The sequence below is a fragment of the Diceros bicornis genome, chromosome 6 (assembly GCF_020826845.1).
Source record: "Diceros bicornis minor isolate mBicDic1 chromosome 6, mDicBic1.mat.cur, whole genome shotgun sequence".
Lineage (NCBI taxonomy): Eukaryota > Metazoa > Chordata > Mammalia > Perissodactyla > Rhinocerotidae > Diceros > Diceros bicornis.
The window spans coordinates 59,281,820-59,297,439 of record NC_080745.1 but is presented as its reverse complement, the minus strand read 5'-3'; the positions used below and the strand labels follow the sequence as shown (position 1 = coordinate 59,297,439).

The following is a 15,620-nucleotide window of genomic DNA, read 5'->3' as shown; positions in this document are numbered from 1 at the left end:
CAAAACAAAAAAAACAAACAAACAGACACACACAAAGAGACACACACACACACAGAACAAACCTTATGTTAATCCGGTTTAGCAAAACGGTCACTATTCTGACACTATTTTATGAAGTATGATACTGCTCCTTCCCAGATGAAGCAGGAGAGATGAATCTGCTACAGGTTTCTCATAATAATGTTCAGGGGTGGGGGGTACCTAAGCATGTTCTGTAGCAGCTAATAAAAAATCAGAATTACTAAATGCAGCAAAATGTTAGCACTGTCAAATGGCCAGGCATGCAAGAGGAACCTCTCTCTCCATGCCCTTCTGCCAATACATACAAAGCCCCAAATACATCGGCTGGAATTTTTAAATCGTAAATTAGATATCAAAATGCTTACGGGCCTTACAATGAGATAACATCAGGAGGAACGGTGCGTGGAATGGATCTGGCATTCTCACATAAAGCATTATCTTTGGTACAAGTACACACAGCAGGGCATTTTGGCTTCGCTGGTTTCTTCCCCTCAGTCAGCAAAAGCGCAGATAAGAGACATAGGAAATAAGCAATTCTTTTCAGGGGGATGCAGGCATTTCCCATCCTTTGGCTTCTCTCTGATTCCATGCAGTCGAAAAAATATCCCCAAACATGAACAGGGCTTCTGGAATTCAGATGGTGATTGTCTTGCTCTAAGACCAGGTCACATACGAGTCCACCCTTTTCCTTTGCCTCTGTATCTCTGCTTTTCAAAACAGGGACCTGCAGCTGATTCGTGAGCTGCTCCTCACTCCAGCAATGCACTGCTCGGGGAAGAGACCTGTGAGGTGCTGCGAGATGGGAGGGATCCAGCTGCTGGAGGCGAGAGCCGTCTTGCATCACCACGAAAACACTGAGCCCAGACCAGCCTTCGAAGGAGAAGTGAAGTGATGTAACAGAAAATAAACAGCCTTCTGCTTGCACCGGGAGGCTCTTTAATTGTTACCAAAAATAGGACGGCATTATGTCTTATTAGTGGGTGGGTGGGAGGGTGGGTGGGAGCAGTCATCTTGCATCGGATCTCGGCAATCTCAGGAACCTCTGGGAATTTGCTTTTCATGTGGCAAACAACCTAGTAAGAAAAACTTGCTTTGGAGCCAGCCCTGGCTGGAAAAATGAGGTTAAACGAAACTCTCCCTCCACAGCATTTGGCTAAAACCTTGGTATTTTTTGCTGAGTCCACCTGACTGATGCCATCGTTGAAAGACAAACAAGAACACAAGGAGAATGTGACTTTCAGGGAGTGAATGTGAGTATATACTTTTCTGACACTTATCAACACTCGTGAATTATTGATTTTCATAACTGGCCCCCCGACGTGTGAGCCATTCCCTCCTCCCGTGATGGGGAGGGGGCGGGAAATAGAAGAATAGACTGCCTCTGTGTATAAGCCACCCTCCTCACTTCTTGCGCTCTCCCTTCTTTAGCAGGAGCACCAGAAGCCTGGAAGGAGCTCCCTGCCAGCAGGAGGCAGCTAACTTTGGCTTCCAGAGCTCTGGAAAAAGTCTGGCTTAGCTCGGGAGGCTGAGGTGGGGGGCGGGGGGAGGGGTGTGGAACGCTGGACTAAGCCGGAGACCTGGCTTTGAGGTCCCAGTTCTGCCATGAACGAGCTGATGTTGTCTCTGGATCTATTCCCCTCTCTGTAAAATGGGGATGATAATAAACACGTCCCATAAATATTATGAACATTACATCAAAATGGTAGGCTACGTTACTATTGTATTTGATGGGAAAGAGGGTGCACCCTTAGGGAAGAAAATTCATTTAAGGAAGATAAAACAAAAAGCCCTGGCATTGGGGCAAGACAGTATAGTCCAAGCGGGTGGGAAGACTCGTAGGATGGAGGAAGGGGAGGAAAATAGACCTTGGTCCTCTTGCCATGCTGAAGGTGGCCATCTCTCAGTCTGGCACAGTTGACCAGGGTATGCCAGTCCACGATCTTTTCACTCTCAGCTTCTTAGACTGAAAGTAGTAAAAGGACTGTTTGAGCAAATGCATCATTATGACGTAAACTCATCGTACATGGGAGCTTGATGCCTTGACGGTCTACCCTTTCCTTTCATAACATGCCCCATGCTTACTCTAATCACTCATATGGTTCTCTGTAAGCTCTGTGAAGGGAGGGCAGTGGCAGGTGTGTTCATTCTTGTATTTAATTATTGTCTGCTTACCCGGAAGACTGGAAGCTCCATGAGTGTAGAGACCCTGCTGTGACTCTAGTGCCTGCACAGCACTGTGCACGTGGTGAGCAACAATAGTACGCCTTTGTGAGCAACAACACAGCGTAGAGGCTACTCAGGGTCAGGACATGCTCATCCAAGGAAACTTCAAATCGCACCTCAGGGTTATAATAAAGGGATTTGATCTCGTCAAGGAAGTCAGGGGACAATTCCCTGAAGAAGTAATGATTGAGCTGAGTTGCAAGGTAAGGGGGAATAAGAGAGGGTTGGTGAGAGCATTCCAGGTGGAACGAACAGCATATGCAAAGGCTTGGCCATGACCCAGAGAACAACGGACACGTCTGCAGAGTTTTAGGCAGAGGAGTGATATAATCTGGTTTGTGTTTCCAAAGGACCAGTAGATTATTATCATTAAGCCAGTTTTTGAGGGTATGTAAATATGTTATTTTTAACATAAAAGAAAAAACAGTCAGTCCAAGAGATGTAATGATTTTAGCATGGATTCTACTAATGCTTCACCGTGAAGGACTCTATGGAGGCAGGGAGTATATCACAGTGTTTATAGAAACCACCGTGACCTATGGGCAAGCCCTACTTGAAACAGTAAAAGTGTCACTTAAAGGTTGGCTGCAAGTCAGGTTTTTGTAAATTGAATCCTGCTTCAAGTGCACAGTGGAAACTTGCTCCATAAAATAATTATGTGGTGAAAATTTTATAGAAGATCATTTTTATTCAAACAGTCACCCACTCCTAAATTATCTGACTTGAAGATGATGCATTTTGAAACTATAAAATAAAGACCCTGAGAACTTCTCAGAGGTCTCAGATCCAATCCCTGCATGTTACAGAAGGGGAAACTGAGGTACTGAGAAGTCACACAGATGCCTAGTAGTAGAGCCACCACTCTGCATAGGGTGACACTCTGGCAGTTATTTGGTTAAACTGATTGGTGTAGTCAAACAGGATAATTCACTTTTAAACGTATCAAATTATCAAGATTCATTGATCAGCCTTGGCTTTGTGCTTTGTAGACACAAAGAAGGGGTGAGCCGTCTTTCATTTTTGACTTGGTTAAGCTGGGAGGGCAAATGAATAAGGGAGAGAAATCATATCCATAACTATTCACTTTGCAGCTGTATTTATCTGGCAGTTCAATTAGTCAGTTCAAGTGGAAAAAGGACAGTGGAGGGGGGTACTCTCGGACGACTTGCAATGGCCATTCTGAAAAGACAGTAACTTTTTCTTTTTCTATGGCATTTAAAGCCCAGACTTGAATTCCCTATTCAATTAAAACACCCACTAAGATCAGGCAAAATTTTAACCGTGTAATACAGAATGCTGATGGCCTTTTAGGGAGGAGAAACCACACCCTGGTTCCAGAGTTGGATCTGAGGAGGGGGCTAGGGAGAGGAGGGGGCTCCTTTGCTGACAAAGCTTCTCTTCCCAATGACTCCTCCTCTGAGAAGCCCTGCTAGGGCACAGAGAGGATGTGGGAAGTGGGAGGATGGAAGCTTAGGAGTTTCCATCAACCTGGGGGCCTTTAGATAAGGTTTGGCAACCCACCTGTGGATTACAGAGGGGCCCTTGGGAGAGGGGCTTAGAAAGGATGAAAGCAGGGCTGGAAGGAGGCCCAGGGAGGGCAGGCAGGCAGGCTCACCGCCCAGTCCCAGCTGTGGAGCAGTAGCTGAGCGGGCCCCGGGTCTGGCTCTGCACTTTGCCAGTCGTGTGACCTTGGGCTAGCTATGCAACCTTTCTAGGCAACGGTTTTCTCCTCTGCAAAAGGAGGAATATAATAATATAACACATAGAGTTGTTGAGAGAATTAAATACAATAATACATTTAAAGTGCTTAGCGTGGGATCTGATCTACGGGAAAGATTTGTCGTCATCATCATCATCATCAGTGTTGCAACAGGACTTAAATTCTGAACACATGACTCCTGATACCTGGGAAGCAAAGCTCTCAAATAAAAACGGGTTTAGCTTGAGTCTCTGTTTGCTCTAGGAAGCAGGCACTTCTGGGCAGGATGACAGACTGTGGCCTTGCCAAGAGTCTATTCACATGAAGGAACCAAGGAGCCTCCTGGGAAAGAAAGAACTCACCAGTTGGGGTGAGAGTAGGAGCACCCAAGCTCGGTTCAAGGACAAGGGCCAGAGCTGGAGAAAAAGAAGGTGGTTATGATCACAGGACAGAGATGTTTGCAGCCCACTGACCTTGACCTGAATGTATGTAAGTTGGAAGGGGTAAGAGGAATCTACTTTGGGATCCCTGTAACAAAGGCGGTTCTCTCTAGTTTAGTGGGCACCATGGCATTGCAGTGGGTGCCATGAGGAACTACACACAGTGCTGTGGCACCAGGAGCAGCCGTAGAGATGTCAGGCCAACAGTGTCACTTCCAGGCCCATGGCTCAGATATTACCAAAGTTGCTGGATTTTCCACCAGAAGCAGCTCAACCTTAGTGGCCCAGCAGCAGTGACAGCCTTATAGACATAAGAGGAACTGGCAAATGATCCCAGCAGGGAGCTGGGGCAGAAGAGAAGGGAAATGAGGGATATGGCGTGATGTTTAGGAGCGCATGTGCAATGTTCCCTGGGCATCCTCAGAAACTGGAAGGGTCTTTGTGGAGGGGCTGGCAATTCTGGGAGAGAGAGGAACAGCATGTGCTGGGGTTCTGATCCCAGTTTTCCCCTCAGGCTGGTGTGGCCTAGGAAACACGCATTGTACAAGTAAACAAATCATTATTATGAGCCTTAAAAGATCTAGCTTGGCCCTGCCTCCTTTTACAAACACTCAGACATGCAAGCTGGTGTCAGTTTAAGCAGCTTTCTCAATAGAGCAGGGTTGTTGAAGCTGCAAGTCAGCTGCAAAAGTGGGTTGTAAAATCAGTCTAGTAGGTATAAGCAGAATTTTAAAGAATGAAGGAGTCTTGAATCCAAGATTGGACTGTATGGCACCTATACAAGGAACCATTGCCTTGTGAAGCCTTTGTTTCCATTCTTTGGGTATGTGTGTGTGGTGGGAGGTATAGGGTTGTGATGTAAAATGTATTTCTTACAATGGGTTTACAACAGAGAAAAAAGAAAGAAAGAAAGGGAGGAAGAAAACACTACGTTAGAGGATGCTAAAGATCTTCACCCATCCCAGGAGTCTGTGAAATGGCAGAGAAATGTTGATCTCAATTCCTATACATTTCACTTACTGGTTGAGGGCAACAATTTGACCTGTTGGAATATCCTTTCTGTTATTTACCAGCTGTGTGACCTTGGGCAAGTTTCTTAGCTTCTCTGTGCCTCCTTTTCTACATCGATAAAGTAGAAGTAATACCATCTTTGAATTGTTGAATTGTTAGTGATAATGCATGTGGAAGGCATGTCACTAAGAAGGCATTCAACCTCTGATAACTCTACCAGAATTAAATAGGAAGGGGAGAGAGGGCAGGGAGCAGAGGACCAGATCTCAAAGATTACTTGGAAGTAGTGTGTCACTTAGGACTCTTTGGTAGAAAGTGACAGACATTGACTCTGCTGACCTAAGCATAAAAGGACCTTATTATTGCCATGGTAATAGAGTGACTTGCAGAATTCAAAGAAGGGCTATCCAAGCAGGCATCAGAAATGGAGAAACTTGTGGGAGCTTGGGATCTGGGTGGCAGGAGCTAATGAGCAATGTCCTCAGGTGAATCCACTCCAACCAGTTCTTATCCCCATGTTTCTCCCCAAAGGAGAGAGTCTGATGGGCTGAGCTGGGGTCAAGTCCCCACCCATTTGCCATGGAAAGGCAGGGCACTTTGACTGGCAATCCCAACAAGAGTGCATGTGATGGGAGAGGAGTGGCTTCCCAAAGGAAACTCTGGTGCTACTACCAGAAGCAGAGAGGATGGGTGCTGGGCAGACAAAACCAAGGGACACTCACTATGGGAGGTGTGCCAGGATCTGTTAGCTAATATCATTTCCCTCTGTCCCAGCCTATCACCCCAAACCCAACCCATGATTTTAAAGAGAAATGACCAGAGGATAATTTAGACAAACAGATATGGATAATTTCTCATAGGACAGCTAAACTCTTGTGTCCTGACTGTGGAATCAGGGGATTTTCAACTCTTAAGGTCCAAAAGAACAGAACTTTGGCCAAGACAGAAGTTGAGAAGGCAATAATAATGAAAAGTGACGCTTATTGAATACATATTATGTGCAAGCTGCTGTTCTAAGCAATTTATGTATATTAATTCATTTAATCCTCATAACAATCCCAGGGGCTAGATGATATTATTGTTATTATTGCCTCCATTTTTATAGAGGAGGTTAAGTAGCTTGCCCGGGGTCCTGCAGCTAGTGAGGAGCAGCACCCGGATTAACCCAGACGTTCTGACTCTAATGCCCATGGTGTTAGGTACTACTGGACACTGCCTCTCCAAAGGGCTGTGTGGGATGTGGGTTCCTGGGTGCTACCTTGGAAGCCCATAGCACCTCCCTGGCTAGGCACTGCTATTGAACTACAGTTCCCAGCATGCAACTGGGCTAACATCTTAACCCCTTCCTCACCAAAAGTTCCTCACTGTCTCAGGTAAAAAAATTTTTTAATGGCAAATTTGGCAAAATCTGGTCTCCCTAAAGGATAGTTATGCAATTGAGGCATGGATGCAGATGTAAATGGGAATAGACAGAGGACAAAGTAAAAGTCTAGGTCAAAATATCCTCTGCATTTTTCAGTGTTCAGAGGAAGACATTGGAGATTACCATGGGAAAGACTGTTTTTTAACTTAGAAATGTATACCGTGACATCATCAATAAGGGTGTTTCAAAGCACTCATTCTCAAACTTGCCTGCACTTTGGAATCATCTGGGGAATTTTAAAAAATACTTAATGCTTGGTCTCATCCCTGGAGGTTCTGATTTAATTGGTCTGGAGTGTGACCTGGACATCCCAGACTTTTATAAGTCTTATGAAATTCTAAAGTGCAGCAAAATTTGAGAGCCCTTGTTTTAAAGAAGGGAAAGATTAATTATATTCAAGTAGGCTCATGAAGATGAATCAAATTATGAATAGCTCAAGGAAGCTTTTAAGAAAAAAGAGGAAACAGAATAGACTCTAAAGCAGTGGTTCTCAGTCTGGACTATACATTAGGATCATCTGGAAAATGTTTAAAAAAATACGGATACCTGGGCCTCACCTCAGACCAATTGAATTAAAACCTCTGGGGATGTATTCTAGTCCTGAAGCAATCCCAGAACAGTGGTTCTCAAAGTATGTTCCCACACCAGGAGCATTAGCCCCACCTGGGAACTTGTTAGAGATACAAATTATTGGGCCGCACCCCAGACAAACAGAAAGAGAAATGCTGGAGTGGTGCTGGGAAATCTGTGTTTTCACGAGGCTTCCAGGTGATCTGATGCACTCTCAAGTTTTGAGAACCACTGCCTAGGACATAGGCTTCGTGGAAGCAGGAACCTGGTCTGACGTGTTTACCAATGAGCCTAGCAAAGTGTTAGGCATGTAGAATGTGCTTTTGAGAGTCTGTTATATTAATGGTCCTCAAGGAACCACACCTCTCAGTACTCATGCCCTTGCGCCCCCTCCCCTGGGAGCTGGACTGGTCTTCTTTAACTAACAAAATATGGCAGAAGTGATGCTGTGCCAGTTCCAGGCCGGAGTCTTAAGAAGACCAGGCAGATTCTGCTCTTGCACTTTTAGGAGCCCTGAGCTGCCATGTAAGAAGTTGCCAGCCATGCCAGCCACCCCAGCATCCAGGCCCAATTTAGCCTCAAATGGACCTGCCAGGTGAATGCAGCCACGAGAGTGACCACCCGCATGACCAGCAGAAGAAACTCCCAGCTGAGCCCAGACAAGACGGAAGAGCTGTGAGCAAATAAAATGATTGCTGTTCTAAGCCAGTAAGTTTTGGGTGGGTTGTTAATTAGCAACAGAAAAAGTTAAACAATGAATACTTGTTGAAGTAAGGGGTGAAAGTGCTATAGGGACATGGGGCTGGAACATGGCCTCTCCCCACAGGAGGTAGAAAGAAAGCAGGGACATACTAGACAGTTGATGATGAGGGTGGCTGAGAAGGGAATTTTGACTAGAAGCCAATAGTGCTGTACCCACAGCCCAGACAGCAAAGGCCCACAATGCCCAGCCAACAACAGAAGAATTAAAGGTACTTACTCTTGCTACCATATATTTAATTCTGATTACTTGCCAGGCATATGGATAAAACATTTTTGCTATATTAATGCTCAACAACCAATATTATATATTTGCCGTCGAGTCAGTTTTGACTTTTAGTGAACCTGTGTACAGCAGACTGGGACCCTGACCAGTCTTTTTGGGCCATACTCTCACCTTCTGGTGCTCTATCAGACAATGCTCCACTGCTATTCACAGGGTTTTCATGACCAATTTTTTGGAAGTGAGTGGCCAAGTCCTTCTTCCTAGTCTGTCTTAGTCTAGAAGCTCTGCTGAAACCTGTCCACCATGGGTGACTCTGCTGGTATTTGAAATACCCGTGGCATAGCTTTCAGTGTATGACACAGCCACCACAGTTTGACAATGGACAGACGGGTGGTGTGGTTCCCTGACCGAGAAATGAACCCAGCTGCAGTGATGAGAGCCGCTGAATCTTAACCACTAGACCACCAGGGCAGGCTATTATATATTTAGAATATACATAATGAATTATACATATAATCATATACTATATTATATAATCATAGTATATAATTATGTTCTATATGTTGAATTATATATTAATTCCTCTCAACAAATTTGTATGATAGGTGCTAGTATTACCCCATTTTACAGATAAGGAAATAAAAAATCAAAGAGGTTAAATTATTTGCCCAAAGTTATACAGTTACTATTAATTGGAACTCAACCCATATTTGTCTGATTCCCAAATTCAAGCTTTGAAGTACACAGGACGGCCAAACTATTCAGAAATGCTGAATAGTGACCCTCTGGGTAGCTCAGTTTTGAAGGGTGGTAGCAGAGAAGAGTTACTATCTGCCATTGGTTGTAAATAAAATGCGCTGTTTTAGCACATGAATGCATCTCCAATTTTAGGATAAAAGTCAATGGAAAAATAGATTTCACGTTACAGCTAAAGTTGGTAGATTACATCTATTTGGTAAAATAAAAGAAACTAGTAGTTAATCTTAGGTCCAGCCATCTGTGATGAGGAGTAGTTAGACATTCTGAGAAACTTAGACCAAACCTCTCACTCCCGGAAGTGAGTTTTCTAAGCAATCAGAGTTGCTTAAGAAAAACAAGGCCAGATGCAAGCCATACCAGAACAGCTTTTCTGGACTTTATCTTTCCAAAACCATACAGAAAGGTTTTTTAACCATTTCTTTTAAAATCATTCTGACAGAAGCTCCAGTGTCTTCTGTAGGAAGCATCTCAAAATCTCCTTCCTCAATGCAGTATACCAACGCCACATTGGTGTGTCGGAGCCAAGGACAAGACAGGCAGCGTCAGTGGGTTCCTAGGGGCCTTGGAACTGTTTACCTGCCCCCTTTTGATGGACTCCTCCTCGCTCTTCATTCATTTATTCGTTCAATGTGTACTTCTGAATACTCTAGCATACACAAGGCATCAGGGACTACCAAGTGCACAGGACAAAGTCTCTGTCTTCAGAGAGCCCTGTAAGCCCCATGGACTGGAAGCAGATGGAGTGAACACCCAGATTATGAGATCGTAGCTCCATTCTTCATTCTTATTTTCTCTCTGCTTATTTGGGAGGCAGCCACAGAATTGTAGAATCTGATAGATCTGAGTTCCAATCCTAGCATTGCCACCTGCTGGCTGTGGGATCTTAGTCAAATCATTCGACCTCTCTGGGTCTCAATTTCTTCAGGTAAAATGAGATTAATAATGCTGACTTCACAGGCTTTTGCCAAGGGCTGGATGAAATTGTGTCTATGAAAGCATTTCATCAACTCTAGTCTTTTACAGGTATGAAGAGTTGCTATTCTGTTCTTCTAATCATGTTTACTGCATTGAATTCTACTCTCCTTCCCCGACTGGCTCTTGTCTCTGATTCTTTCTCCCTTTTTATTTCCCTTTGTTGTAAGGGTACCCAAGATTTGTTTTAGTCAGGTGTGGTAAGACACACAGGCATGGAAATGGCCATCATGAAGGAAGAAGTTATTATACTCACAGTTTCCTGGAGTGTAAAACATAAGGCATGGAGCGCCATGCAGGGGGGCTGCATGGGGAAGCACCTGGGTCGGCCAGAAGGCAGAAAGAGTGAGGAGAAAATGTGGACAAGAGCCTTTCTTGTGCTAATTTGAACAATCTCAGTGGGATCTGGGGCGTAGGAGCTGTCCCTAATTATCTGGTACCTGCCCCTGGATGATTAGGGCAGGTGCACAGTGGCCTGGAGTGTGAGAGTCCATTAGAGGAGGTGGTTGGGGATATGGACTCTGGATTGATTGGTTTGCATAGGAAAGATATGCTTACAGGTGAGTCATTTACTATCTCTAGGAATTGGCTAACCCTGGGAGGGGCAGTCCCTCAAGGGTCAGCAGGGCCCCAGATGTCAAACCATCAAAGTAAAGAAAATAAGAAGATATGCTTAATACACCCTTACACCCACTCCTCAATAGGAAGCAAATGACTGGGCTCTAAGAGAACTGGGAACAGCATGGAAGCCTGAGGAACGACCCCATTAGGAGTGTGGTCTGCAAAGAGGAGAGTAGAAGGGTCAGTGAATCAAGTGGGATTTCAGCTCTGTCCCTATTTAGTTTACCAAGATTCCAAGCCCATCACAGAGCAAAACTAGAGTGCATGGAATGAAAGGCAGCAAGTTGTACTGCTTAAATAACCCTCCTTGAAAGCAGGACCCACCCATATTTATCTTTCTATTCCTGTGATTGAATGATCATTAACTAGGAGGAACAGCTAAAATGGCATTGTAAAAGAGAAAAGACAGTGTAGAGGTGTGGGCTGGTACTTTTCTTTACTCCTAAAAAAATAAACTTTGTTTTGCTTAATCTTTATTACCAAAGTTAAACATGCTGAATTTATTCATTTTCATAACTGTCTTCAACGTTGTGTAGAAACTGAATTAGCCATGGATTGGCATTGTTTATGTCCCCAAAGGAAGAGATTCTTCTGGCTCATGCTGGGGGAAGTTGAACCAATTCTTCTCTCTTTCCCTCATTAAATTTCCAGGGGAGGAAAAATGATGTAATTGATGATGATGATGATGATGATGATGACGACAATGACTATGACGATGGCAACCAACATTTAACTTGTTTATAATGTACCAGGCACCTTGTGAGTGCCTTAGAACCATTGCCCCATTTAATCATAAATAAAGTTTGGCTATTATTGACTCCCAGTTTATAAGTGAGGAAACTGAGGCATAGAGGCTAGGCAGCTTGCCCAAGATAAGAGGTTTATCTCGCTTAAAACTGAGGCATTCCACACTCTTAATCACTCCACAGCACTTAGTCACGCCACTGTCTCCTTGCTTCAGAGTGGTTTCCTGGAAAAAGGGTAATCTCACCTATTCACACAAGAGCAGGCAAGAACTGTGTGAGTGCAGAACCCCAATGAAGTGATGGGTAATGGCCCCTTGTGCTAGTTTGGGTGTGTAATCAGAGTTGGTCCTTGGAAAAGCTGTGGCATATGGGAAGTTTGTCTCTGGGATGTGGAAGGAGAATGGGCCAAAATCTGGTTCTGTCATGGATGAGCTGTATGGCTTTGGGCACAGCTCTCAACACCTGGGCTCTGGCTTTCAAAGGAAGCTCTTGGGGGCCGGCCCGGTGGCGCAAGCGGTTAAGTGCGTGCGCTCCACTGCGGCGGCCCAGGGTTCGCTGGTTTGGATCTCAGGTGCGCACCGATGCACCGCTTGTCAGGCCATGCTGTAGCAGCGTCCCATATCAAGTGGAAGAAGATGGGCACAGATGTTAGCCCAGGGCCAGTCTTCCTCAGCAAAAAGGGAGGATTGGCAGATGTTAGCACAGGGCTGATCTTCCTCACACACACAAAAAAAAAAGAAAACAAAGGAAGCTCTTGGGCCAGGTGATCTCTAAAGATCCTGTACATGTAAACTGCTCCTCCCAGAAATCCTATCAGAGAGTAGATTACTAGAAAGGCAAGGACGGTATTGAGCAGGTTCTTGCATGTCCAAAAGTAAGTTGCTAATAGCTATTTGGGTGTCCTGAGGAGTTCTGAAAACACTGGGCCTAGTTGCCTCCTGCTTTATGTTGCGCCATATGCCTGAAGCCGGTAAATGGGTAAACATCAGACGGGGCTATTCTTGGATATCCAAGAAAACTTGAAGAGAAGGCAGGAATGATTATTTAGTGGAAGACTCTGGGGAGGGCAGGGTAGGGAGGAGGGTGAGGACGTCTCATTGTTTCGGTCCCAGGATCCCATCAGGTGCTGTGGGTATCAACTAAGGGCAGTACTGCCTTCTTAGGAGCTGTTTGGAAATGCATGAGGGCATTTGTGCTGTACCCTGGCTGCAACTGTTGGACTGGAGATGCTAACATCCTGAGACGCTTGGGACCTCCACACACAACGAAGAATTGTCCTGCCCCAAATGCTCTTAGCATTCCTACTGAGAAGGAATAAAAGAAGTTCTCACACTGGGGAACATAAAAAACTTCTTTGTGCATTTTCCTGAACATTAATCAATAATCCATTAACTCAGGGAAGCTGAATGCTCTTCATACAGAATCCAAAACAAACTGACAGATGTCCTCTGGCAAGAACTGTGTTGAGGCTGTGTGGCCTTGGACAAGGCATTTCATTTCCTTAGGCCTCAGTTTCTCCATCTTACAGCATCAGCATTCTGTAACTTCCTAATTTCTCTCCTCAGAAAAGAGAATATACCCTGTAAAAATAGAGGCTTGGAGAGACTTTGCTTTTCTCATTTTGTGTATGGTAGATATATGTACTGCAGTTAATCAAAATGTGTATGGCAAAGTTTAAATCAAAAGCATACAGAAGCATACTTTATTGACTATATTGACTATGGTTAATAAAACTATATTGCATATTTAAAAGTTGCTAAAAGAGTAGATCTTAAAAGCTCTCATCACAAGAAAGAAAATTTTTTGCACCTATCTATGGTGACAAACATTAACTAGACATTTGGTAGTGATCATTTTGCAGTATATACAAATATCGAATCAGTATGTTATATACCTGAAACAAGTATAATGTTATATGTCAATTAGACTTCAATTTTTTAAAAAGTATACAGAAGCAAATGATCCCAGCATATTTTTGATAAAATATGATTTTAGCTGTTTAGCATTTTCTCTGGAAATATATTTGAACTTTTTCTGAGCCAAACACCCAAAAATGCAGGCAAGGCCATGCTAGGCTACTTTTTCTACTGGCTAGACTTGAATAGGGGAAAAAAAAAAAGGTTTGCTAAGGAATAAAACAGGCATAATTCTGGGGCCGGCCTCATAGCATAGTGGTTAAGTTCAGCACACTATGCTTCGGCGGCCTGGGTTCATGGGTTCAGATCCCGGGCACGGACCTCCACCACTTGTCAAGCCGTGCTGTGGCGGTGACCCACATACAAAATGGAGGAAGATTGGCACAGATGTTAGCTCAAGGCTAATCTTCCTCAAGCAAAAAAAAAGAGGAAGATTGGCAGCAGATTATAGCTTAGAGCGAATCTTCCTTGCCAAAAAAATTAAAAAAAAAAACAAAACCAGCATAATTCTAAGTCATGGGCAAGGGGAACATAACCAAGCCAGAAATATAACTTGGGGTGGTCCTAAGGAAAAGCAGTGGCTCTGAGAGGGGTTGCCACAGAGTGGGCCTTGTTTATTGGAATATAAAGTTAAAAATATGATTACTCTCCTTTCTTCTTCTACTTTATGCCTGAATCACTCCCAAGATAGTTATTAGCAGTCATTTTTTCTTAAAAGAGACACTCCTTCACCATTTCAAGACCATTCACTGCTTTTTTGTTTGTTTGTTTTGGTTTAAGATTCTGAAATTAAAAGGAAAAATATGCAACTAGATTGCTCACACTTTGGAAACTTGAACTCATGATGTTGGATCTCAGGCTTTTTGCTTTTGTCTTATCCCTTTAGAAAGGCACTGTTTTGTTTTGTTTGGCTTTGTGCTCTCATTCTGGAAGAACTAAGAGCTTTCCATTGCTTCCCGTGACTTGTGGCCTGTATTATACCCATTGGTTTCAGTAGAAATGATGACCCAAGAAGCTTGGAATTTGACTCCAGAGAATGGCAAGGGAATGATGGAACTGGTTATGATCATGGGATTAGTGCCCTGCTAGTCCAGGCAGGAAGGGACAGCAACAGCAGAGAAGCATCAGGCTCTGCGCAGCTCCCCTCCTGGCTCCACATCTGACACTGCCCTTACTGCTCCCAACAGTGGAGTGAGGAAGATGGAAGAACCCATACTTGCTGGACCTCCTACAGGCCAGATGCTCAATTGATCATCTTACCGGCCCTGCATGTGAGGCATTATCATCCTTATGCTACAGATAAGGAAACAGAAGCTCACAGAGGTTAAATGACTTGCCCAAGACCATACAGTTTGGCTTCAAACTGACTTCTGTCTCTTTTCAAAATGTTTATCACGTGATTCCTTACTTTTGATGTGTGTGAAATTATGGACAGTGCTTGAGGCCTTGTCTCTGTGAGGCAAGTATTGTGTAAAATGTCTATACTGTTTCATTTGTTTGTTTGGTGTTTGAGGTACGGAAACAACTGAGGCTGACCCAGCCCTGGCTCTGGCGACTCTCTGGGGAGACCTGGGGGACTCCTTGGGTCATGCCAATCCAGTCGGACGCAGTCTAGTGTGGCAGTTACAGCTCAAGTCTTGACTTTGCCATTTATCAGCTGAGTGACGTTGGGCAAATTTTTACACTTTCTCATCCTCGTTTTCCTCATCTGTAGAATGGAGATAATACTAGTACTCACCTCACAAGATTGCTATGAAGAGGAAATGAGATAATGTAAGAAAGTGCTTAGCATATAGTAAGCTATTACTATTCCAATCTGTCTTTAGATATCCAAGGTACCCTTATAAGAGCCCCCCTCTGAAGCTGTCAGAATGACTGAGGGAGGGGGATGAGAGGAGCACCCAGGCCTGAGGAGGGGGGACAATAGACTAGAATGGCTGCCTTTCTGACCCAGACTATACCCCTCACCCCAGGCCTGTACAATAGGTACCCTCATTGTAGTCTGAGGGTAAATCACAGAACCCTGAAGAAACACAGCCCAGAGATAGCATTTCCTTCTGTCTCCATCCTAGAGTAGAGCCAAATTTCAGAGGCGCTCTCAAATGACAGCATCAACATTCTGAGATGATTGTTAAAGTTTTTGCAGGAAAACAACACTTTCCCCTTTTGTGACTCTTCTGGACCAACATTGAAGTGAGTTGTGATGGACACAGGCCTTGCTTAAGTGGAATGTC

General features: G+C 44.2%; 1 protein-coding gene across 4 annotated transcripts in view; it reads right to left on the bottom strand.

The window, feature by feature from the left end:
- The window catches only part of LGI1 (leucine rich glioma inactivated 1), a 37,738-nt gene extending 36,876 nt beyond the window's left edge, over positions 1 to 862 (bottom strand). For 3 of the 4 annotated variants that reach the window (XM_058542690.1, XM_058542689.1, XM_058542691.1), the window contains exon 1: positions 396 to 610. In XM_058542690.1, coding sequence (XP_058398673.1) covers positions 396 to 610 — 215 coding nt within the window. Of the gene's footprint in view, positions 1 to 395 lie in introns of all 4 variants that reach the window. The other variant, XM_058542687.1, reaches the window with a different exon arrangement.
- Between the last annotated feature and the right edge of the window lie 14,758 nt (positions 863 to 15,620).